We start from the raw sequence: 26,908 nt of genomic DNA on the forward strand, positions 1-26,908 counted from the left end.
ATGTCCGAACTATAAAAATATATCATTAATTAAGCCGTACGGTCAATGGCGTACGCGCAAAAAAATTCCAAAGTCCAAAAAAGCGTATTTTGGTCACTTTTTATAACATTAAAAAATTAATAAAAAGTGATTAAAAAGTCCGATCAAAACAAAATAATAAAATAAAAATAAAAACAATAAAAACTTCAGATCACGGCGCAAAAAATGAGTCCTCATACCGCCCCGTACGTGGAAAAATAAAAAAGTTATAGGGGTCAGAAGATGACATTTTTAAACGTATAAATTTTCCTGCATGTAGTTATGATTTTTTCCAGAAGTGCGACAAAATCAAACCTATATATGTAGGGGATCATTTTAATCGTATGGACCTACAGAATAATGATAAGGTGTAATTTTTACCGAAATATGCACTGTGTATAGAAACGGAAGCCCCCAAAAGTTACAAAATGGCGTTTTTTTTTCGATTTTGTCGCACAATGATTTTTTTTCCGTTTCGCCGTGCATTTTTGGGTAAAATGACTAATGTCACTGCAAAGTAGAATTGGCGACGCAAAAAATAAGCCATAATATGGATTTTTAGGTGGAAAATTGAAAGGGTTATGATTTTTAAAAGGTAAGGAGGAAAAAACGAAAGTGCAAAAACGGAAAAACCCTGAGTCCTTAAGGGGTTAAAAGAACCTCTGTCCAACTGTTAAGCATGGGGGTGGATCAATCATGCTTTGGGGTTGTATTGCAGCCAGTGGTACAGGGAACATCTCACGAGTAGAAGGAAAAATTGATTCAATAAAATTTCAGCAAATTTTGGATGCTAACTTGATGCCATCTGTGAAAAAGCTGAAGTTAAAGAGAGGATGGCTTCTACAAATGGATAATGATCCTAAACACACCTCGAAATCCACGGGAGATTACATCAAGAGGCGTAAACTGAAGGTTTTTCCATGGCCTTCACAATCTACTGACCTCAACATAATTGAAAATCTATGGATAGGCCTTAAAAGAGCAGTGCGTGATAGACAGCCCAGAAATCTCAAAGAACTGGAAGACTTTTATAAGGAAGAATGGGCAAAGATACCCCAAACAAGAATTGAAAGACTTTTGGCTGGCTACAAAAAGCGTTTACAAGCTGTGATACTTGCCAAAGGGGGCAGTACAAGATATTAACTCTGCAGGGTGCCCAAACTTTTGCAGACGCCATTTTTTTGTTTTCTGTTATTTTGAAAGTGTAAATGATGGAAATAAAATGTAACTTTTGTTGACATATTATAAGAATGTCTAATCTGTAATTTGATGCCTTTTGGAGATTTTTCCATCTTTCCTTGGCTTCTTTATGCACATTAATACTAATTTTTACCTGGGGTGCCCAAACTTTTAATCCCCACTGTATACAGATAGAGCTGGAGAGGAGGTGTATAACTACTATATATCCTGATCCCATAGAGATAGCAGCAGCAGTATACAGAAAGAGCTGGGAGGGGAGGTGTATAACTACTACATAATCCTAATCCCACAGAAATAGCAGCAGCAGTATACAGATAGTGCTGGGAGGCTAGGTGTATAACTACTATATATCCTGATCCCATAGAGATAACAGCAGTATACAGATAGAGCTGGAAGGGAAGTGTATAACTACTATCTATCCTGATGCCATAAAGATAGCAGCAGTATACAGATAGAGCTGGGAGGGGAGGTGTATAACTACTACATAATCCTAATCCCACAGAAATAGCAGCAGCAGTATACAGATAGTGCTGGGAGGCTAGTTGTATAACTACTATATATCCTGATCCCATAGAGATAACAGCAGTATACAGATAGAGCTGGAAGGGAAGTGTATAACTACTATCTATCCTGATGCCATAAAGATAGCAGCAGTATACAGATAGAGCTGGAAGGGAAGTGTATAACTGCTATATATCCTGATGCCATAGAGATAGCAGCAGCAGTATACAGATAGAGCTGGGAGGAAAGGGGTCTGGGATCTAGCAGGAGAATCTAATAGGTAATGATGTAATTCTGTAGTACACAGGAAGTCAGCTGAACCAGGACCGACAACTTCCTCTGACACTGTGATTTTCTGTGGGTCCGACTGGTGATCACATGACCCAGTAACAGTAATGAATGCACTGATGCATCTGTGCTGGAATGAAACACACGGCGCTGTAGGACTGAGTATGATGAGTGTGCATGACACGGGCAATAAGAAAACCCGGAGTGCTTCTTTTAGACAGTAGAGGATAAAAGTATATGATGTTTACCGTCTCAGCCTCTATTGTCTTATATTCTTCAGTATGAAGCAATGAGCCGCTGGCACCCAATACCTCCGCCTTACTGGTCATCACTCAGCTTTCCTGAGACATCCGAATATCGTTTTAATTTTTGTTTATTGCTCTGACACCCTGCTGGGGAATTTAAGCTTTTTTTTTTATTTTACAACATCCAGCATATAAATCAGGAGATTTTACAATGTTAGGGACTGTGGGGCGTCAGGATTTGTTACGCACTGTCGAAAATCAGAATAAAATCCTCTTTATAAAAACCGCCACATTATCCTGTTATGATAAAGCTGCGAGCAGCAGGTGTCCGCCATTGTCTACAGACGTCTGAGGGTATTAATGTATTTGCATAGTGAGGCATTTCGAGCCGCACGTTCCTCACCTGGGGTGCAGGGTAGAAGCTTTTATGAGATCCGTACAATGTTCTGCTCCCGTAATTATATGCAAAGATTGAATTAATAATCATAGGAATGAGTTACGATGCCAGACAAATCCTCCCTGTGTGTCACATCACATCTGTTTGTGTACAGTGGCCAGGAGACTGCGGCGTGGCGAGACCCAATTTGCAGATGTCTGCTCCTTCAGATTTACTACATCGTATTCCAGCTGATATAGAGTAGAGCAGTGTTTCTCAACCAGTGTGCTCCAAGCTGTTGCAAAACTACAACTCCCAGCATGCCTGGACAGCCTTCGGCTGTCCGGGCATGCTGGGAGTTGTAGTATTGCAACTGCTGAAGGCACCCTGGTTGGGGAACACTGATATGGAGAATGATGTGATCAAGGAAAAACACCCAGTGAAAGGGCATCCTGTGGACAGAAAAAAAACTATCATCGAAAGGGGTCAGAGGATGTCAAGGATCGTCCTGAGGAACAACGGAGAATGGTCCGGTAACTGCAGCCGAATATAAAGCAGATGTCCGACTAACGTGTCTGAACCCACAGCAGACCACCAGCTTCAGGGTCACTGTGTCTAAGGTTAACGGAAGGTCAAGACCACAGGGGGGGGGGGGGGGGGGGCAAAACAGTGATCACTGTGCAGTGGAGAAAACTGGTCAGATGGAACCAGATCTCTGTGCCGAAAACTGGTCAGATGGAACCAGATCTCTGTGCCGAAAACTGGTCAGATGGATCCAGTTCTATGTGGAGAAACCTGGCCTGATGAGATGGATTCAAATCTCTGTGGCGAAACCTGGTGGATGGATCCAGATCTCTGTGGAGAAACATGGCCTGGTCAGATGGATCCAGATCTCTGTAGAGAAATATGGCCTGGTCAGATGGATCCAGATCTCTGTAGAGAAATATGGCCTGGTCAGATGGATCCAGATCTCTGTGGAGTAACATGGCCTGGTCAGATGGATCCAGATCTCTGTAGAGAAACATGGCCTGGTCAGATGGATCCAGATCTCTGTGGAGAAACATGGCCTGGTCAGATGGATCCAGATCTCTGTGGAGAAACATGGCCTGGTCAGATGGATCCAGATCTCTGTGAAACATGACCTGGTCAGATGGATCCAGATCTCTATGGAGAAACATAGCCTGGTCAGATGGATCCAGATCTCTGTGATGAAACATGGCCTGGTCAGATGGATACAGATCTCTGTGATGAAACATGGCCTGGTCAGATGGACCAAGATCTCTATAGAGAAACATGGCCTGGTCAGATGGATCCAGATCTCTATAGAGAAACATGGTCTGGTCAGATGGATCCAGATCACCTTGGGAGAAACATGGCCTGGTCAGATGGATCCAGATCTCTGTGATGAAACATTGCCTGGTCAGATGGATCCAGATCTCTATAGAGAAATATGGCCTGGTCAGATGGATCCAGATCTATGTGGAGAAACATGTCCTGGTCAGATGGATCAAATCTCTGTAGAGAAACATGACCTGGTCAGATGGATCCAGATCTATGTGGAGAAACATGGCCTGGCAGATGGATCCAGATCTCTATAGAGAAACATGGCCTGGTCAGATGGATCCAGATCTATGTGGAGAAACATGGCCTGGTCAGATGGATGGAGATCTCTGTGGAGGAACATGGTCCGGTCATTAGTATCCAGATCTCTGTGGAGAAACATATCCTGGTCAGATGGATCCAGATCTCTGTGGAGGAACATGGCCTGGTCAGATGGATCAAGATCTTTATAGAGAAACATGGCCTGGTCAGATGGATCCAGATCTATGTGGAGAAACATGTCCTGGTCAGATGGATCCAGATCTATGTGGAGAAACATGGCCTGGTCAGATGGATGGAGATCTCTGTGGAGGAACATGGCCAGGTTAGATGGATCCAGATCTCTGTGGAGGAACATGGCCAGGTTAGATGGATCCAGATCTCTGTGGCGGAACTTGGTCTGGTCATTAGTATCCAGATCTCTGTGGAGAAACATGGCCTGGTCAGAATGATCTTGATCTATATAGAGAAACATGGCCTGGTCAGATGGATCCAGATCTCTGGGGCACCATGCTGATGGAAGGGACATGATTTGGCACAAGTAGCATGAATCGGATGACCCCTTTCTGACATTTTATGAACAGTTCAGGCTCGTGGAGGAGACATAATAGTAGGGGAATGTTTTCTGGGAGCACCCTGAGTCCTTCATTACCTGTGGATGGAGGTTTGGACAGTGGGGCTTATGTAAGCATTGTGGCTGACCAAGTTCATCGCATCATGGCAGCTGTTTTCCCAGTGGCAGGAGACTCATAGCAGGGCAATGCACCATCCACAAGGGTTATTGTCATGGATTAGTACCAAAAACATGAAAGCAAGTGTTTTTTTGTTCCTCCAGCCTTCACAATCTCCAGATCCTAGTCCTATAGACATCTGAACAGACTGCTCAGAGTATGTCAGGACCTCAATCTAACGTGCGGCAACTGTGAGCGTTTCTGCATGAGCCGATATTCCTGCAGAACAATTCAGTCACCTAGTAGAGTCTGTGCTATGGTGAATAGCTGCACTTCTGAAAGCCAAAGGAGGCCAAACATGCTACTAGATGGATAGCCATTCAGTACATAGATATACATATCACTCTACCACCTTACATTGAAAACAGCTCTTCTTACTCGAGCAGTAATAAGGTGCTTAGTTGCTCACCATACGTACAAGAAGGTGGCCAATAACTACAATATTTAAACAGCAACAAAGACGTAGTCTCAAATGGCTGGAGGTGCTCAACCCCAAATACAGTTGTGCATTCATGCTGGGGGAGCAGATCCTGCCCTTGTGGTCTGTTGCTAGGGGCGATCCCCAGCATAAAAATGCATACAATGGAGGATGCCTTCAACAGACCACAAGTGCCACAATGGCATCCTACACCAGATAAACGGTGTGGATGTGTAAACGGGCTCAGGTATGTTCTTCATATAAGGATATACTGGCTAATGTCTCAATTTTACCATCAGTGTTGAGGGATAGCCAATGTCATTGTTACATCTACCACAGTAGTGCACCTAAATTCCTGTATTATTCAAATTGTTACACATCCACACCGTCTATCTGGTGTAGGAGGCCATTGTGGCACTTGTAGTCAGCTGCAGGCATCCTCCATTGTATGCATTTTTATGCTGGGGATCGCCCCTTATAACAGACCACAAGGGCAGGATCTGCTCTCCCAGTATAAATGCACAACTGTATTTGGGGTTGATCACCTCCAGCCATTTGAGACCACGTCTTTGTTATTGTTTAAATCTTATATTTGGAGGTGTATAAACTCCACATTTAATGCGCCTTGATCACTATTATATCAGGTAGGAGAATGCTGTTCCCACAGCAGAAAAAGATGTCTTCCCGGCGCTCCTCCAGCAATAGTAAATAATTTTAACCGTAGGCACGGACTTAAAAAAGAAAAACGCTTATTGAAACATAGATAATGGCATACTACGCGTTTCGAGGGGCGTGATCCCCTCTTCGTCAGGTTCAATAATCACTATTATAGACAGCATTAAAGGGGTAGGTACTCCACTGCCACAGAGTCTGAAACATTTAGTTTGGAATGCTGGGTATGGGCTGCGGGGGTTGTGACGTCACACCACGCCCCCTCAATGCAAGTCTATGGGAGGGGGCGTGACGGACGTCACGCCACCTCCCATAGTCTTGCATTGAGGGGGTGTGGCGTCACGAAGGGCATGGCCGTGGCGTCTCGACCCCCGCACCCAGCATTCTGAACTAAACGTTCTGGATGCTGGGGCAGTGGAGTCCCCCCTTTAAGGTTCACCTGTGAGGCCGGAAACATATCAGCCTACTTGGGTGGGGCTCATAGCCTTCCTCCTCCGATTGTATGTGTGCTCAGCCACACTGGAGGTAACTGGGAGGAGGCTGTGAGTCGGACCTAATGCTGCTGTAATTGCCCACTGGCCCTTGGTATTGCCCATACGGCACAGGTAGGTTAGTGTTAGGTCCTGTACCACTTGAGAAACCTTGGCGTTGGTGTGCGGGCTCAAGTATGTCCTTCATATAAGGATATACTGGCGAATGTCTCAATTTTAACATCAGTGTTGAGGGTTAGCCATATGTCATTGTTTACACCGCAGTAGTGCACCTATATCCATGTACAATAACTACAATACCAATATATGTCCTCACCTTCCAGTTGTGAGCCTTGACTGTCCACTCCCAGCTCCGATCCATGTTTCTGTACCAGTTTAATGGGCCCCTGCACAACAAAGACAGTGGATCAGTTTCCATGAAGAATAGGTCAGATCCGCCCCAACAGAATATTCTCAGAAAGTTTGTTCCCTTATGTCTGTAACCTTACAACATAAGTGTGATTATTATTATTACAATGAATGCGCTTGCTTTTCCCATTCCTGCCAAGCTCCTGTCCAGTGTTGTGTCTGTGCCCTGACTGCGAGATCCCCCGTTTCCCCTCTCTCCGTTGACCCTCTTTCTGTTCTCTGACTCTTGCCATGATCTTGTAGCTGACCTTTGCCTCTCATTTTTTCGCCGATAGTGATGAGCGTCAGGGACCATATTCGAATTTGTGATATTTCGCGAATACATTGACGATTATTCATTTATTCATTCATTATTATTTATTTGCTATGTTCAATCCCTTTTTTTCCATGCTAAAATTTGCATGGAAAATTTGCATAAAAATTAGCATGTGAAAAAAACACAAAAAAACGGACCCACGCACGTGATAGACCCCTATTTGCATGGAAAATTTGCATTAAAAATTCATATTTCCATGTGAAAAAAAACAAGAATATTCGGCATTAGGAATATATAGCACTACATTCTAAATATTCGCACAAAATCGCGAAGTGCCGATATTCGCGATAAAAATTTACATTACGAATATTCGTGCTCAACACTACTCGCTGACTCTGCCATCAGCTTCCAAGCCCTGTAATTCTTAGGCTAGGTTCACACTGCGGAATCTCCTGGCAGAAAATTTCCGCATGGACACTGCAGTCTCCAATAGACTGCAATGTGTTCCGCGAGTATTTCCGCCTGAAGAACTGTGAATTTATGGAACGGTCTACCTCAGGAACTCGTCACAGCAGGAACAATTAACAGCTTTAAAACAGGGTTAGATACATTCCTGAAACAAAATAACATTAATGCTTATGCAGAATTATAAAACTACATCCCTTCCCCTTATCCCCTTACACCCTTCCCTTCAATTCCCTGGTTGGACTTGATGGACGTATGTCTTTTTTCAACCATACTAACTATGTAACTATGTAAGAATGAGCAACGCCATTCTTCAGGTGGAAATTTCCAAGCGGATTTTCCGTTCACAAATTACGCTTCACAAATTCCGAAGTGTGAATTTGTGAACGGAAACCCATTCACTACACTATACATTTTAGTAAGCGGAATTTCTGCCTGCAATTTCAAAGCCGGAATTGCAGGCGGAAATTCCGTAGTGTGAACCGAGCCTTACAGTATGATACAGCTGACACGATGCATGAAACAGATGACAAACCAGGTTGCAGACCTACCTGAATCCGTTCTTTTTGAATTGCGAAACGTAAAACTGCAGCGCAGATTCACTAAGTATGCTGCTGCGTGGGACTTTTTCCGGGAGACCGACAAACAGACCACCTGTTGTAAGGAGACGGCAGGAAAAGGTATTAAAGGGGTACTCCGGTGGGAAAACTTTTCTTTTTTTTTCTTTTTTAAATCAACTGGTGCCAGAAAGTTAAACAGATTTGTAAATTATTTCTATTAAAAAAATCTTAATCCTTCCAGTACTTTTTAGGGGCTGTATACTACAAAGGAAATGCTTTACTTTTTGGATTTCTCTGATGTCATGACCACAGTGCTCTCTGCTGACCTCTGCTGTACATTTTAGGAACTGTCCAGAGCAGGAGAAAATCCCCATAGCAAACATATGCTGCTTTGTATACTGTATATACAACTTCCCCATAGCTGTGTGGAAGCTTTCTGATCTTCAGGACCCATCATGTTAGAGCGAGGGAAAAAAAAAAAAAAAAAAAGATAATTTAAGGAAGGATATTTACCTCTCTCACATACGCTGCCGGAACTTATGAACGGTGCAAGCTTGTCCTATGATGGAAAAAGAAAATAAAAATATAATATATTGATATAGATAATATTCAGGTGTTCATGTGCTCATGTTCTGTGCTAATCAAAGTCAGTGTTTCCCAACCAGGGTGCCTCCAGCTGTTGCAAAACTACAACTCCCAGCAGGCCCGGACAGCCAAAGGCTGTCCGGGCCTGCTGGGAGTTGTAGTTTTGCAACAGCTGGAGGCACCCTGGTTGGGAAACACTGATGTCTGGTGTTTGGGCCGGGGGTTTCACTGCTTTGAATAGTTAATCTCTTATGGGGAGGCAGTACTTTACCTTCTTTTAGTAGTAACAAGCCTAAATGTAGGAGGGGGCAGGAACGCGGAGCAGTCAGCAGGGACGGGACGTCTGAGTGATGGAAAATACAATGTGATCGCAGAGAGACGCCAGACAAATGGTTATATAAATTCTGTCTAAAATGAGGGCCGCTGTGATGAATTCAGCAGTCACCTCCGCAGCAGCGGCATCCATCATCCGTGAATCGCACACCCGCCCGCCTTCACGCTATTATTGTACTTGTTCTTCCGATGCAGGAAGCAAGTTTAAAGCTGCAAATACAGTTTACATAGTTGTCAGGTATTTTTCCTCACCCCCCCCCCCCACATACATATGACCATGTAGGTGTTTTCAGTGGATAGAGGAATAATCCACCGTCACATACCCCTGACCCTTTCAGATCCCTCTGCCCCCTCCAGACATCTGTCCCCTCCACACTCCTCTATATCCCACTCCATACTCTCTGTCCTCTTCAGACTCCTCTGACCCCTCCAGACCCCACTGTCCTTCTCCAGACCCCACTGTCCTTCTCCAGACCCCACTGTCCTTCTCCAGACCCCACTGTCCTTCCCCAGACCCCACTGTCCTAGACCCCACTGTCCTTCCCCAGACCCCACTGTCCTTCCCCAGACCCCACTGTCCTTCCCCAGACCCCACTGTCCTTCCCCAGACCCCACTGTCCTTCCCCAGACCCCACTGTCCTTCTCCAGACCCCACTGTCCTTCTCCAGACCCCACTGTCCTTCTCCAGACCCCACTGTCCTTCTCCAGACCCCACTGTCCTTCTCCAGACCCCACTGTCCTTCTCCAGACCCCACTGTCCTTCTCCAGACCCCACTGTCCTTCTCCAGACTCCTCTGACCCCTCCAGACATCTGTCCCCTCCAGACTCCTCTATATCCCACTCCATACTCTCTGTCCTCTTCAGACTCCTCTGACCCCTCCAGACCCCACTGTCCTTCTCCAGACCCCACTGTCCTTCTCCAGACCCCACTGTCCTTCTCCAGACCCCACTGTCCTTCTCCAGACCCCACTGTCCTTCTCCAGACCCCACTGTCCTTCTCCAGACCCCACTGTCCTTCTCCAGACCCCACTGTCCTTCCCCAGACCCCACTGTCCTAGACCCCACTGTCCTTCCCCAGACCCCACTGTCCTTCCCCAGACCCCACTGTCCTTCCCCAGACCCCACTGTCCTTCCCCAGACCCCACTGTCCTTCCCCAGACCCCACTGTCCTTCTCCAGACCCCACTGTCCTTCTCCAGACCCCACTGTCCTTCTCCAGACCCCACTGTCCTTCTCCAGACCCCACTGTCCTTCTCCAGACCCCACTGTCCTTCTCCAGACCCCACTGTCCTTCCCCAGACCCCACTGTCCTTCCCCAGACCCCACTGTCCTTCCCCAGACCCCACTGTCCTTCCCCAGACTCCACTGTCCTTCCCCAGACCCCAGTCCTTCCCCAGACCCCACTGTCCTTCCCCAGACCCCACTGTCCTTCCCCAGACCCCACTGTCCTTCCCCAGACCCCACTGTCCTTCTCCAGACCCCACTGTCCTAGACCCCACTGTCCTTCTCCAGACCCCACTGTCCTTCTCCAGACCCCACTGTCCTAGACCCCACTGTCCTTCTCCAGACCCCACTGTCCTTCTCCAGACCCCACTGTCCTTCTCCAGACCCCACTGTCCTTCTCCGGACCCCACTGTCCTTCTCCAGACCCCACTGTCCTTCCCCAGACCCCACTGTCCTTCTCCAGACCCCACTGTCCTTCTCCAGACCCCACTGTCCTTCTTCAGACCCCACTGTCCTTCTCCAGACCCCACTGTCCTTCTCCAGACTTCTCTAACTTCTCCAGACCCATCTGTTTTCCTCCATAACCGACTGTCCCTTCCAAATTCATCTGCCTCTCCAAACTCTCTGTCCCCTACAGACTCTTCAATACTTCACTTCATACTCTGTCCCATTCAGACTCTTCTGCTCTCTTCAGATTCCTCTGTCCTCTCCAGACAACTCAGTCTCATGTCTCCTCCAGACATCTGTTCTGCCTGACTCCTCGGTCGCCCTCTATACTTCTCTACACCCCACTCCACACTCTGTCCCCTTCAGACTCTTCTGTCCTCTTCTCCAGATTCCTCTGTCCCTTTCAAGCTCCTGTAAACCCTCCAGACTCCTCTATACCCCACTCCATACTCTGTCCCCTCCAGATGCATTTGTCCATTTCAGACTCCACTGTACCCCACTCCATACTCTTTTTTTCCCCTCTAGACTCCTCTGTCCCCCTAAGACACCTGTGTCTCTTCAAGCCTCCTCTATATACAACTACATAAGCTCTGTTCCGTTCAGAATCTTCTGTCCCCTTCAGAATCTTCTGTCCCCCTCCAGAATCTTCTGACCCCCTCCAGACTCCTCTGTCCCCTCCAGACTCCTCTGTCCCCTCCAGACTCCTCTGTCCCCTCCAGACTCCTCTGTCCCCCTCCAGACTCCTCTGTCCCCCTCCAGACTCCTCTGTCCCCTTAAGAATCTTCTGTCCCCCTCCAGACTCCTCTGTCCCCTTCAGAATCTTCTTTCCCCCTCCAGACTCCTCTGTCCCCTTAAGAATCTTCTGTCCCCCTCCAGACTCCTCTGTCCCCTTCAGAATCTTCTTTCCCCCTCCAGACTCCTCTGTCCCCTTCAGAATCTTCTGCCCCCTCAGAATCTTCTGTCCCCCTCAGAATCTTCTGTCCTTTAGCAGACTTCTCTGCCCTCCTCTGACATGTCAAGACTCCCCTGACTTCTACAAACACTTCTGCACTCCATACTCTCTGTCCTCTCCAAACTCCTCTGTACCTGTCGAGAGAACACTGTCCCTTTTAGACTCTTACCCTACAACCCATTGCATAATCTTTGTCACCTTCAGACTCCTCTGTCCCCTTTAGTCTCTACCATCCTCTTTAGACTCCTCTTTCCCCTCCAGACTCCTCTGTTACCTTCAGAATCTTCTGTTCTCTAGCAGACTTCTCTGCCCTCCTCGGACATGTCCAGACTCCCCTGACTTCTACAAAAACTTCTGCACTCCATACTCTCTGTCCTCTCCAAACTCCTCTGTACCTGTTGAGAGATCAATGTCCCTTTAAGACTCTTCCCTACAACCGATTGCATGATCTTTGTCACCTTCAGACTCCTCTGTCCCATTTAGTCTCTACCATCCTCTTTAGACTCCTCTGTCTCCTCCAGACAACTTGGTCTATTCCAGACCCCTCTCTTCTCCCCCAGACTCCCCTGTCGCCTCCAGACACCTTTGTCTCCTCCAAACTCTTTGTCCTTCTCCAGACCCTTCTGACGTCGCTAAATTCCTCTGACCCCTCTAGAACCAGCTCTTCCTTGGTCCCCTTCAGATACATCTTTTCCACAATGACAGCAAGCAGTGATCTTTACGATGGCGAGGCTTTGAAAGATATTCTATTAGAAAGATATAACACTTTTCTACTTATACATTGTTTGTGCGTAAGTCTGGGAAAGCTGGGTAGAAACCCCTATGTAAAAGCGGTGACTGCAGGTATCACCCATCTTTCCTAAGAAATAAATGATGAATACAATTTTTAACACCTCGACAGAAGAGAACACCACAAACCGGCTGTAAACCTTTTCTCTAACTAATTTAGGAATCATCAATAATTTAGGATGAGAAGGGAAAAGTTTAGCGCCGCGCTGGTTAGTACTAATCTATCTGACTCCTGACCTGTCCGTATCGGAAACACCTCGGATAGGAAAGCTTGGTGCCCGGAACACGAGGTGACGGGGAGGTCACGTGGCGCGCCTGCCCTGCTCCTCTCACCAGATCACTTCCACCAGCTGTCAATCATCTAACAGCAGACGAGGAAATTCTAGGCAATTCCTATATCAGTGGTCTCCAACCTGCGGACCTCCAGATGTTGCAAAACTACAACTCCCAGCATGCCCGGACAGCCGTTGGCTGTCCGGGCATGCTGGGAGTTGTAGTTTTGCAACATCTGGAGGTCTGCAGGTTGGAGACCACTGCCCTATAATGTACTGACTCACCACATACAGTACATACGATGACCACTGGGAATATACTGCATGTATAAATAAGATATATAAGTATATACAGGACTAACGTCTGCTCCATAAGTCACTACAATGGGCCGGAGTATCACTTCACACGTATTCTGTAACACACCTGAACTATTCATGAGGGCAGATCTGATATCCAGGATATTTTAGAACGTGGAAATCAGGATATCTGGAGACGTCGGAGATTTTCGCACTGAGAATTTCACACTTCATGTCTGAGGTCATTTCACTATCAATCATGTAAAACACGGTGGAGGGTTGTGTGAGCATAGAGAATAGCAAATGTGAGGTATTAACCTTATAATATAACTGAATCCTCAAATATGTTATTATTATTATTAATATTATTTACTATTATTATTATTATTAATATTATTGTTATTACTATTATTGCTATTATTATTATTAAAATTACTATTATTATTACTACTATTATTATTTTTTATATTATTGTTATTACTATTATTCCTATTATTATCAATATTACTATTATTATCAATATTACAGTATTTATTATTATTATTATTACTACTATTATTATTATTACTATTATTATTAATATTATTGTTATTACTATTATAATTATTATTACTATTGTTATTATTAATATTACTATTATTATTGTCATCAGCATCAGAAATATAACAACTAAATCAAAATTATAATAAAAAAAAAAAAAAAACACATAAAAGCACTACACAGAATAGTAATGTATGTACACAGTGACCTCACCAGCAGAATAGTGAGTACAGATCTGGAGTATAATACAGAATATAACTCAGGATCAGTACAGGATAAGTAATGTAATGTATGTACACAGTGACCTCACCAGCAGAATAGTGAGTACAGCTCTGCAGTATAATACAGGATATAACTCAGGATCAGTACAGGATAAGTAATGTAATGTATGTACACAGTGATCTCACCAGCAGAATAGTGAGTACAGCTCTGGAGTATAATACAGGATATAACTCAGGATCAGTACAGGATAAGTAATGTAATGTATGTACACAGTGATCTCACCAGCAGAATAGTGAGTACAGCTCTGGAGTATAATACAGGATATAACTCAGGATCAGTACAGGATAAGTAATGTGATGTATGTACACAGTGACCTCACCAGCAGAATAGTGAGTACAGCTCTGGAGTACAGGATATATCTCAGGATCAGTACAGGATAAGTAATGTATGTACACAGTGACCCCACCAGCAGAATAGTGAGTACAGCTCAACTCAGGATCAGTACAGGATAAGTAATGTAATATATGTATACAGTGACCTCACCAACAGATTAGTGAGTACAGCTCTGCAGTATAATACAGGATATAACTCAGGATCAGTACAGGATAAGTAATGTAATGTATGTACACAGTGACCCAGTGGCATTGCGACCCGGGTGCGGGGGGTGCGGCCCGCACCGGGTGACACCAACCTAATGGGGTGACACCAAGACGCTCCGCAGCACCCCCCCCCCATCTGTGCCCGACCGGCCTCCCATCCTCCCATCCGTCAGCACCCCCCCCCTGCGCTGTGTGTGCGGTGCGCCTGTCCGTCAGCAACCCCCCCCCCTTTCACCTGCACTGTGCGCCCGTCCGTCATCACACCCCCCCCCCCTCACCTTCACCAGCACTGTGCCCGGCCTCCGCTCCCATGTCTGCGCCGGCCTGACGTCACACCGCATGGCCGCGCAGGAGGACGTCAGTTACGTCACTCGCAGGGCGCCAGGTGAGAAGGAGCGCTGCGCTGGATGGATGGGTGAGTATGTGTGTGTCTGTCTCTCTGTCTGTCTCTATCTATGTTTGTGTGTGTGACTCTGTGTGTGTGTGACTGTGTGTGTTTGTGACTCTGTGTGTGTGTGACTGTGTGTGTTTGTGTGACTCTCTGAGTGTGTGTGACTGTGTGACTCTGTGTGTGTGTGACTCTGTGTGTGTCTGTCTGTGAGTGTGTGTCTCTCTGACTGTGTGTGTGTTTGCGTGTGTGTCTTTCTGTGTTGTATGTGTTTTTTTTTGTGGGGGGGGGGGGGGGGGGGGGGTTGAACCAGCGATCTATTGTGGGGAGACTTTGACCCATTGTGGGGAACCTGCAAGGGAACCTGCGGCCTAATGTGGGGAAACTACTACCTAATGTGGGGAGTCTATGCTACCTAATGTGGGGAGTCTATGCTACCTAATGTGGGGAATTTGGGCTATCAAATGTGGGGAGTCTATGCAACCTTATGTGGGGAGTCTATGCTACCTTATGTGGGAAGTCTATGCTACCTTATGTGGGGAGTCTTTGCTACCTTATGTGGGGAGTCTTTGCTACCTAATGTGGGGAATCTGCGCTACCTAATGTGGGGAAATTGCTACCTAATGTGGGGAATCTGTGCTACCTAATGTGGGGAAATTGCTACCTAATGTGGGGAAATTGCTACCTAATGTGGGGTAACTGGTACCTACCTAATGTGGGGGAACTGGTACCAAATGTGGGGAATCTATGCTGCCTAATGTGGGGAAAAGATGCTACCTAATGTGGGGAAACTGCTACCTACCTAATGTGGGGGAACTGCTGCCTACCTAATGCTCCCCCCCTGGCAGTAGCACCCTCATCATCCACCAGCAACACCCCCCCCCCCCCAGCAGCACCTCCATCAGCAGATCCTGATGGTGGATGATGGCGGTGCTCCTGCCAGGAGGATGATCCTGCCGATGGATGATAGGGGTGATACTGCCGGGGGGGGGGGGGCAGTAGCACCCTCATCATCCTCCAGCAACACCCCACCAGTAGTAGCACCCCCATCATCCACTAACAACACCACCAATACCTCCCTCCTGTGGTAATAGCATCAGCTAACGGATGTTAAGGGGTGTTACTGCGGTTGTGGTATTATATTCAGAGGGCGCAGTTTGTGGTAGTATTATATTCAGAGGGCGCAGTTTGTGGTAGTATTATATTCAGAGGGCGCAGTTTGTGGTAGTATTATATTCAGAGGGCGCAGTTTGTGGTAGTATTATTAGAGATGAGCGAACTTACAGTAAATTCGATTCGTCACGAACTTCTTGGCTCGGCAGTTGATGGCTTATCCTGCGTAAATTCAGCCTTCAGGTGCTCCCGTGGGCTGGAAAAGGTGGATAAATTCATAGGAAAGAGTCTCCTAGGACTGTATCCACCTTTTCCAGCCCACCGGAGCACCTGAAAGCTGAACTAATTTATGCAGGAAAAGTCATCAACTGCCGAGCCGAGAAGTTTGTGACGAGTTGAATTTACTGTAGTTTGCTCATCTCTAAGTATTATATTCAGAGGGCGCAGTGGGTGGTAGTATTATATTCAGAGGGTACAGTATGTGGCGGTATTATATTCAGGGGTACAGTATGTGGCGGTATTATATTCAGAGGGCGCAGTTTGTGGTAGTATTATATTCAGAGGGCGCAGTTTGTGGTAGTATATTCAGAGGGTACAGTATGTGGTAGTATTATATTCAGTGGGTACAGTGTGTGGCGGTATTATATTCAGGGGTACAGTATGTGGCAGATTTATATTCAGAGGGTACAGTGGGTGGTAGTATTATATTCAGAGGGCGCAGAGGGTGGTAGTATTATATTCAGAGGGTACAGTATGTGGTAGTATTATATTCAGTGGGTACAGTGTGTGGGGGTATTATATTCAGTGGGTACAGTGTGTGGCGGTATTATATTCAGAGGGTACAGTATGTGGCAGATTTATATTCAGAGTGTACAGTATGTGTTGGTATTATATTCAGAATGTTCAGTGTGTGGTAGTATTATATTCAGTGGGTACAGTGTATGGAAGGTTTATAATTAAAGAGTATAGTGTATAGGAATATTATATTTAGAGGATACAGTGTCTGTCAGGTTTATAATAATAATTGTTTTCATATAGAGGATGAGAATGCGCTGACATAGTAAGGAGACCTCTGGGCGTCACATTCTACAGACAAAAGTTTTAGCTGGAACAAGTCCTGGTGGTATGTACCATCTGAATTAGATAAGGAAAGACTATAGAGAAGATGTCACCGGTAATCACTGATATAATTATGTATTCTCCTCACTATAGAGAAGACGTCACCTGTAGTCACTGATATCATTTTGTATTCTCCTCACTATAGAGAAGATGTCACCTGTAGTCACTGATATCATTGTGTACTCTCCTCACTATAGAGAAGACGTCACCTGTAGTCACTGATATCATTGTGTATTCTCCTCACTATAGAGAAGATGTCACCTGTAGTCACTGATATCATTGTGTATTCTCCTCACTATAGAGAAGATGTCACCTGTAGTCACTGATATCATTGTGTATTCTCCTCACTATAGAGAAGACGTCACCTGTAGTCACTTATATCATTGTGTATTCTCCTCACTATAGAGAAGATGTCACCTGTAATCACTGATATCATTGTGTATTCTTCTCACTATAGAGAAGACGTCACCTGTAGTCACTGATATCATTGTGTATTCTCCTCACTATAGAGAAGATGTCACCTGTAGTCACTGATATCATTGTGTATTCTCCTCACTATAGAGAAGACGTCACCTGTAGTCACTGTTATCATTGTGTATTCTCCTCACTATAGAGAAGACGTCACCTGTAGTCACTGATATTATTGTGTATTCTCCTCACTATAGAGAAGACGTCACCTGTAGTCACTGATATTATTGTGTATTCTCCTCACTATAGAGAAGACGTCACCTGTAGTCACTGATATTATTGTGTATTCTCCTCACTATAGAGAAGACGTCACCTGTAGTCACTGATATCATTGTACATTCTCCTCTCTATGTCCTATCAGAGCTGTATTCAGTTCTACAGTTAGGTCAGTGAAACTACAACTCCCAGCATAACCTCACCACTGCTCAAAGGGGTACTCTACTGGAAAACATTTTTTTTTTATCAGCTGGTGCTACAAAGTTAAACAGATTTGTAAATTACTTCTATTTAGAAATCTTAATCCTTCCAGTACTTATTAGCTGCTGTATAAGCGATTCACAAGAAGTTATTTTCTTTTTTAATTTATTTTCTGTCTGACCACAGTGCTCTGTGCTGACACCTCTGTTCATGTCAGGAACTGTCCATAGTAGGAGCAAATCCCCATAGCAAACCTATCCTGCTCTGGACAGTTCCTGACATGGACAGAGGTGTCAGCAAATAGCACTGTGGTCAGACTGGAAAGAACTACACAACTTCCTGTGGAGCATACACCAGCTTAAAAGTACTGTAAGTATTAAGATTTTAAATAGAAGTAATTTAAAAATCTGTTTAACTTTCTGGCACCAGTTGATATAAAAGTAAATGTTTTCCAGTGGAGTACCCCTTTAAGTAATTCTGGGAGCTGTATATTTCAATGGTGAAAACTTCTTTAACACTTTCCTATTCTGTGGCAACTGGTATATATGATTATTATACTGGAATTTCTCACAATGCGCTACAACAGTGGTGTCTGTCACAACAGGCTAAAAACTTACTGGGGGGAGGGGGTAGGTATGGGGGTGACACCATTTTCTACCGCACCGGTTGACACCAACCCTAGCAACGCCACTGCAGTGACCCCACCAGCAGAATAGTGAGTACAGCTCTGGAGTATAATACAGGATATAACTCAGGATCAGTACAGGATAAGTAATGTAATGTATGTATACAGCGATCTCACCAGCAGAATAGTGAGTACAGCTCTGGGGTATAATACAGGATATAACTCAGGATCAGTACAGGATAAGTAATGTAATGTATGTACCCAGTGACCTCACCAGCAGAATAGTGAGTACAGCTCTGGGGTATAATACAGGATATAACTCAGGATCAGTACAGGATAAGTAATGTAATGTATGTACACAGTGACCCCACCAGCAGAATAGTGAGTACAGCTCTGGAGTATAAAACAGGATACAACTCAGGATCAGTACAGGATAAGTAATGTAATGTATGTACACAGTGACCTCACCAGCAGAATAGTGAGTACAGCTCTGGAGTATAATACAGGATATAACTCAGGATCAGTACAGGATAAGTAATGTAATGTATGTACACAGTGATCTCACCAGCAGAATAGTGAGTACAGCTCTGGGGTATAATACAGGATATAACTCAGGATCAGTACAGGATAAGTAATGTAATGTATGTACCCAGTGACCTCACCAGCAGAATAGTGAGTACAGCTCTGGGGTATAATACAGGATATAACTCAGGATCAGTACAGGATAAGTAATGTAATGTATGTACACAGTGACCCCACCAGCAGAATAGTGAGTACAGCTCTGGAGTATAATACAGGATATAACTCAGAATTAGTAAGTAGATTAAACATTACACAAAAAATGGTGTAAGAAATGAAAAAAGATTGTTAAAAGTTGTTAATAATATAGTCTCTCTTTACTATGCAGAATTACCTTTTCACCTGGACCACGGAAAAATATTTTTATTGTTCTTTCCAAATTTTTCTCCAGCTCTGCTTCTGCAACACCCTGGAAATGGAGACATGTTTATGGTATCGGTCATACATGTTGGTGCTGTCTGGTGATCAGTGAACTGTCTCTTCTGGTTTATCATTTGGTTTTGGTAATTACATATATACGGTACATATCTAATTACAATATATATATATATATATATATATATATATATATATATATATATATAGACCAGTTCACTGCCCTGTAGATTCTTTGAAATGGAGGAACCTCAGTTGTTTCTAGGAAGCACGGAACAGGTGTCCAAGCCGCATACTTGGTGTGGTCAGATCCTTAACAAAAAATAGGGCGAAATTCCAGCTCCCAATATTATCTGATATAAAATGGTGAAAAAATTAATACCAAAATAAGGTGGTTTTAAAAGCATTGCAGAAACTCCGACGCATTTCGAACCATCATGGTTCTTAGTCATGGCACCATGACTAAGAACCATGATGGTTCAAAACGCGTCAGCGTTTCTGCTATGCTTTTAAAACCACCTTATTTTGGTTTTCATTTTTTCATCATTTTAATCATGTGAAATAAATTTTGGACTTTTATATCATATAATTTTGAGAGCTGGAATTTCGCACTATTCTTGTTCTGGTAATTACAACACAGATAAAGATGGAGGCAGGAAAAGCAGAAGCACTGAGAGAGTCACAGTGTGGTTCAAAGTCATGGCAGAGTCTATTTTAATACAGATAATAAATGGACAAGGCCCCACACCAGTATTTCCGAATCAGGGTGCCTCCAGCTGTTGCAAAACTACAACTCGCAGCATGCCCGGACAGCCAACGGCTGTCCGGGCATGCTGGGAGTTGTAGTTTTGCAACAGCAGGAGGCGCCCTGGTTGGAAAACATTGTCCTACACCGTGGCCCTCATTTACTAAAGGAGAACCGATGGTTTTTCTCGGTTATTGCGCCCAAAATTTGGTCGCATCCCGCGTGCGACCAAATCTGCGCCAAAAATTTAGGCGCACAACCTACATTTTCAAAAACACTCGGAGAGTTTAATTTAACCTACAAAATGGGTGTGGTTTACTCAAAAATGGGCGTTAACCCGACAAAATGGAAAAATCACTCGGAGAAATTGTGAAAACACTCTGAAAAAAGCGTGATTTCTCAACTCTGAAAAACCGACAGCCCAGGGGTCGAGTGAAAATGGAAAAATGGAGTGTTTCTGAGGAAGGGACAGCTGACCATTGTGGTTCATGATTATATTACTTGCTTTATACTCTAAAAGTATTTTTAACCCCTCAATGCTTTTATGATTACATTATGTAATAGATTTTTTAAATATATATATATATATATATATATATATATATATATTTTTTTTTATATATATATTTTTTTTTTTTAAACTTTTGGGTTGTTAACCGATTAACAATCATGAATGTAAAGTTACATCCTTGTGCAGAGTAACTTTACTTTATTTATTTGGTTTAATTTTTATTTTTCCAGTGCGACACTTTTTATTCCCGTGCGACAGAATTTAATATCGTGCGACACAAAAAAAAACGACACATGCGACAGATTAGTAAATCACAAGGAAAAAAAAAAAGACGAGTACACTGAAAAAAAAAACCTAACCGACACCCCAGTCTTTGTAAATGAGGGCCATTGTACTTCCGCAGCGGATGCATCTATAGAGCAGTGCCTAGAATTCCTGTGTTCGGTATTGAAAAAGATCACAAAATAAATACACCCACCGGCTCCTGGAAATAAATCTGATAATCAAACAGAGGGTTTGCTTTAGTTTTCTCACTCGTTTTGATTTCTGGATCAGGGGGGAAGAATGGAGTATTAAGTGACGCAACGGCCCTGAAAAACAAAAGATAGGAATTATTAGCTGTAACCTGTTAAAGGGGTACTCCGGTGGAAAACTTTTTTTTTTTTTTTTTTTTTAAATGAACTGGTGCCAGAATGTTAAACATTTAAAAAAAAATCTTAATCCTTTCAGTACTTTTTAGCAGCTGTATGCTACAGAGGAAATTCTATTCTTTTTGAATTTCTTTTTTGTCTTGTCCTGAGTGCTCTCTGCTGACACCTGATGCCCGTATCAGGAACTGTCTAAAGCAGCAGAAAATCCCCATAGCAAACCTATGCTGCTCTGGACAGTTCCTGACATGGACAGAGGGGTCAGCAGAGAGCACTATGGACAAGACAAAAAAGAAATTCAAAAAGTAAAGAATTTCCTCTGTAGCATACAGCTGCTAATAAGTACTGGAAGGATTAAGATTTTTGAATAGAAGTAATTTACAAATCTGTTTAAAGGGTACCTCTCATCAAATAAACTTTTGATATATTTTAGATTAATGAATGTTGAATAACTTTCCAATAGCAGGCTAATGAAAAATATGCTTCTTTCTATTGTATTTTTCCCGATCAGTCCTGGCAGCAAGCATTTCTGACTCATGCTGGAGTCCTAAACACTCAGAGCTGCCAGCCTGCTTTGTTCACAGCCAAACAGGCTGTGAACAAAGCAGGCTGGCAGCTCTGAGTGTTCTCCTTTGTGAACAAAGCAGACTGGCAGCTCGTAGTGTTTAGGACTCCAGCATGAGTCTGAAATGCTTGCTGCCAGGACTGGTAGGGAGACCCCTAGTGGTCATTTCTTCAAAGTGGAAAATTAAATAGAAAGAAGCATATTTTTTAATAACATGCAATTGTAAAGTTATTCTGCATACATTAATCTATAATATATCAAAAGTTTTTTTGGATGAGAGGTACCCTTTAACTTTCTGGCACCAGTTCATTTAAAAAAAAAAAAAAGTTTTCCACCGGTGTACCCTTTTAAGTCTTAGCCACTGTCTCCTAAAATACTCTGTGCTGCAGGTAAAACCTCACTTCCAAAGAGCAACACAAAATAGCCATAAAGGCTAAGGGAGTTCACACCAGAAAAAAATGGGGACACCATCCCTGCATAACCCTTGCTAGGTATAAGACCCAATACTAGTTGCCTTAAAGGGGTACTTCACAGGAAAACATTTTTTTTTTTTATCAACTGGAGCCAGAAAGTTAAACAGAAAAATTACTTCTATTAAAAAAATCTTAATCCTTCCAGTACTTATCAGCTGTTGTATACTACAGAGGAAGTTTTTTTCCTTTTGAATTTCTTTTCAGTCTGACCACATTGCTCTCTGCTGACACCTCTGTCCATTTAAGGAACTGTCCAGAGTAGGAGCAAATCCCCCGTAGCAAACCTATCCTTCTCTGGACAGTTCCTAAGACAGACAGAGGTGTCAGCAGAGAGCACTGTGATCAGACTGAAAGGAAATTTTAAAATAAAAGAACTTCCTGTGGAGCATACACCAGCTGATAAGTACTGGAAGGATTACGATTTTTAAATAGAAGTAATTTACAAATCTTTTTAACTTTCTGGCACCAGTTGATAAAAAAAAATGTTTTCCAGTGGAGTACCCCTTTAAGCAATATTGTGAATACCAAACCTATGAAGAGTTAGGACAGTGCTATAAGGATAATGTTAAAGGGTTACTGGTGCCAGAAAGTTTACCAGATTTGTAAATTACTTCTATTTAAAAATCTTAATCCTTCCAGTACTTATTAGCAGCTGTATGCTACAGAGGAAATATTATTCTTTTTGAATTTCTGTTTTGTCTTGTCCACAGTGCTCTCTGCTGACACCTCTGTCCATGTCAGGAACTGTCCAGAGCAGCATAGGTTTGCTATGGCTATGGGGATTTTCTCCTGCTCTGGACAGTTCCTGACACGGACATCAGGTGTCAGCAGAGAGCACTGTGGACAAGACAAAAGTAAATTAAAAAAATAATAGAATTATTAGCATATAGCTGCTAATAAGTACTGGAAGGGTAAATATTTTTTAATAGAAGTAATTTTCAAATCTGTTTAACTTTCTGGCACCAGTTGATTTAATAAAAAAAAAAAATGTTTTCCACCGGAATTTAAATCGTGGTGAGAGGTAAAATCATTAGAGAACTATATCCAACATCAGATCATTCCAGTTGGTCTCAGGATTAAAGGGGTATTCCAGGCAAAACCTTTTTTTATATATATCAACTGGCTCCGGAAAGTTAAACAGATTTGTAAATTACTTCTATTAAAAAATCTTAATCCTTCCAATAGTTATTAGCTTCTGAAGTTTTCTGTCTAACTGCTCAATGATGATGTCACATTCCGGGAGCTGTGCATGATGGGAGAATATTCCCATAGGAACTGCACAGCTCCCGGGACGTGAGTCATCAGAGAGCAGTTAGACAGAAAACAACAACTCAACTTCAGAAGCTAATAACTATTGGAAGGATTAAGATTTTTTAATAGAAGTAATTTACAAATCTGTTTAACTTTACGGAGCCAGTTGATATATATAAAAAAAAGTCTGTGCTTGGAATACCCCTTTAATATCTTCCTGGCACAACGATCACGATCTCCCCAAGTGTTGGATAAGTGGGAACAACAGGCCACGGCCAGTTCACTTGAATTCATGAATATCCTCCTTGAGGAGGAATATAAGACCTTGGAAGTGACATCTAAATAACTGAGTGACCTAATTGCCATAGCACATACCTTTACAACCAACACGGATTATGTACGTCAGGAAACAGTACTACAGACATCTACAGAGAGGTTTCAGAAGTGCATCAAAGAACGCAAGTGTGGTGTGCTACAGGGGTGCAATGTGAGGTGTATGGGGCAGATGGTATTAATTAATCCTCTCTCCCTCTGAAATACTCTGTGCTGCTGTAGACTTGGTTTCTTATGTAAATCACAATGTAATAATGACTCCTTTAACCTCCCAACTATCACCCCTGTCCTCCTAATATCATGAGAACCCCCTTTCATACATAGATGTTTGTACTTACTTGACTCTTTCTGGATAGAAGAGCGCCATGTTCCATACAAAAGCACCGCCCCAGTCATGGCCGATGAATGTGGCCTGTGAAATCCCCTGAAAAACAAACAATCAAGAATATATATATATATATATATATATATATATATATATACACTGATCACATAGAGAAAACAGTGAAAACAGTATATAGATATTGCTGGAGGGGAGGGGTATAGCTACTCTATATCCTGATCCCATAGAGATAGCAGCAGTATACAGACAGAGCTGGGGGAAGGTGTATAACTACTATATATCCTGATCCCATAGAGAGAGCAGCAGCAGTATACAGATAGAGCCGGAATGAAGGCGTTTAACTACTATATATCCTGATCCCAAAGAAATAGCAGCTGTATACAGATAGAACTGGAGGGGAGGTGTATAACTACTATATAATCTGATCCCATTGAGATAGCAGCAGCAGTATACAGAGAGAGCTGGAGGGGAGGTGTATAACTACTATATAATCTGATCCCATGGAGATAGCAGCAGTATACAGATAGAGCTGGAGTGGAGAAGTATAACTACTATACAGTATATCCTGATCCCAAAGAGATAGCAGCAGTATACAGAGAGCTGGAGGGGAAATGTATAATCACTATATATCCTGATCTCATAGAGGTAGCAGCAGCAGTATACAGATAGAGCCGGGAGGGGTCTGTCAACTACCAAGAGAGACCTGATATGTGATTTCATCCTGTAGTTCACAGGAAGTCAGCTGACCCAGGACTGACCCCTTTTTCTGACACTGTGATAACCTAGGGGTCAGACTGGCGAACACATGACCATGTTACAGTAATGAACCGTTTAAGCAACGGGATCAGAGCTATCTGCAGACAGGTGCCGTCTGTATAACTCAGTTGCCACCCATTGCTTATGGAGTGGGCCTGGCGCCATAACAACCCTGTCCCATATTGGCGCTGCACACAAGGGTTAAATATAAGGCAATACAGCCTGAAAAAGTGCAGTACTAATAACATTCAGCCTACATCAAATACGTGACAGTGAAGAGCGTGTTCCTCCTAATCCCTGCTTTTAGGCCATCCTCCAGTACAGCAGGGATTATACCAATCTCTGCCGCGCACACAGTATATATCCAGAGAGATTATATTTATTTAATACATACTGAAATTATTAAAGGGGTACTCTGGCACAAAACTATATATTTTTTTTAATCAACTGGTGCCAGAAAGTTAAACAGATTTGTAAATTACTTCTATAGAAAACATCTTAATCCTTCCAGTACTTATCAGCTGCTGTATGTTCCACAGGAAGTTCTTTTCTTTTTGAATTTCTTTTCTGTCTGACCACGGTGCTCTCTGCTGACACCTCTGTCCATGTCAGGAACTGTCCAGAGTAGGAGCAAATCCCCATAGCAAACCTGTCCTGCTCTGGACAGTTCCTGACATGGACAGAGGTGTCAGCAGAGAGCACTGTGGTCAGACAATAACGAAATTCAAAAGAAAAGAACTTCCTGTGGAACATACAGCAGCTAATAAGTACTGGAAGAATTAAGATTGTTAAAGGGGTACGCCGGTGGAAAACTTTATTTTCATTTTTTTTATAATGAACTGGTGCCAGAAAGTTAAACAGATTTGTAAATTACTTCCAGCAATCCTTCCAGTACTTATCAGCTGCTGTATGTTCCACAGGAAGTTATTTTCTTTTTGAATTTCTTTTCTGTCTGACCACAGAGCTCTCTGCTGACACCTCTGTCCATGTCAGGAACTGTCCAGAGCAGGAGCAAATCCCCATAGCAAACATATGCTGCTCTGGACAGTTTCTAAAATCGACAGAGGTGTCAACAGAGAGCACTGTGGTCAGACAATAAAGAAATTCAAAGAAAAAGAACTTCCTGTGAAACATACAGCAGCTGATAAATACTGGACGAATTAAGATTGTTAAAAGGATACTCCAGTGAAAACCTTTTTTTTTTTTTTTTTTTTTTTTTTATGAACTGGTGCCAAAAAGTTAAACAGATTTGTAAATTACTTCTATTTAAAAATCTTAATCCTTTCAGTACTTATTAGCAGCTGTATGCTACAGAGGAAATTCTTTACCTTTTGAATTTCTTTTTTTGTCTTGTCCACAGTGCTCTCTGCTGACACCTCTGTCCGTGTCAGGAACTGTCCAGAGCAGGAGAGGTTTTCAATGGGGATTTGCTCCTACTCTGGACAGTTCCTGACATGGAAAGAGGTGTCAGAAGAGAGCACTGTGGTCAGTGGTCAGTACCCCTTTAATAATTTCAGTATGTATTAAATAAATGTAATCATCTCTCTGGATATAGAGCAGCATAGGTTTGCTATGGGGATTTTCTCAGTTCCTAAAATGGGCATCAGGTGTCAGCAGAGAGCACTGTGGACAAGACAAAAAAGAAATTAAAAAAGAAAAGAATTTCCTCTGTACAGCTGCTAATAAGTACTGGAATGGTAAAGATTTTTTAAT

The 26,908-nt window shown here is 43.2% G+C and overlaps 1 protein-coding gene across 3 annotated transcripts in view; it reads right to left on the minus strand.

Annotated features, from left to right (window-relative positions):
* The window catches only part of EPHX2 (epoxide hydrolase 2), a 107,105-nt gene that overhangs the window by 20,213 nt on the left and 59,984 nt on the right, over positions 1–26,908 (minus strand). For all 3 annotated transcript variants that reach the window (XM_056563758.1, XM_056563760.1, XM_056563759.1), the window contains exons 11-16: positions 24,435–24,520; positions 21,306–21,417; positions 19,531–19,605; positions 8,742–8,787; positions 8,220–8,322; positions 6,856–6,925 (exon numbers count right to left, since the gene is read on the minus strand). In XM_056563758.1, the coding sequence (XP_056419733.1) occupies positions 6,856–6,925; positions 8,220–8,322; positions 8,742–8,787; positions 19,531–19,605; positions 21,306–21,417; positions 24,435–24,520 (492 nt within the window). The remainder of the gene's footprint in view (positions 1–6,855; positions 6,926–8,219; positions 8,323–8,741; positions 8,788–19,530; positions 19,606–21,305; positions 21,418–24,434; positions 24,521–26,908) is intronic.

This window comes from Hyla sarda, chromosome 3, assembly GCF_029499605.1.
Source record: "Hyla sarda isolate aHylSar1 chromosome 3, aHylSar1.hap1, whole genome shotgun sequence".
Classification (NCBI taxonomy): domain Eukaryota; kingdom Metazoa; phylum Chordata; class Amphibia; order Anura; family Hylidae; genus Hyla; species Hyla sarda.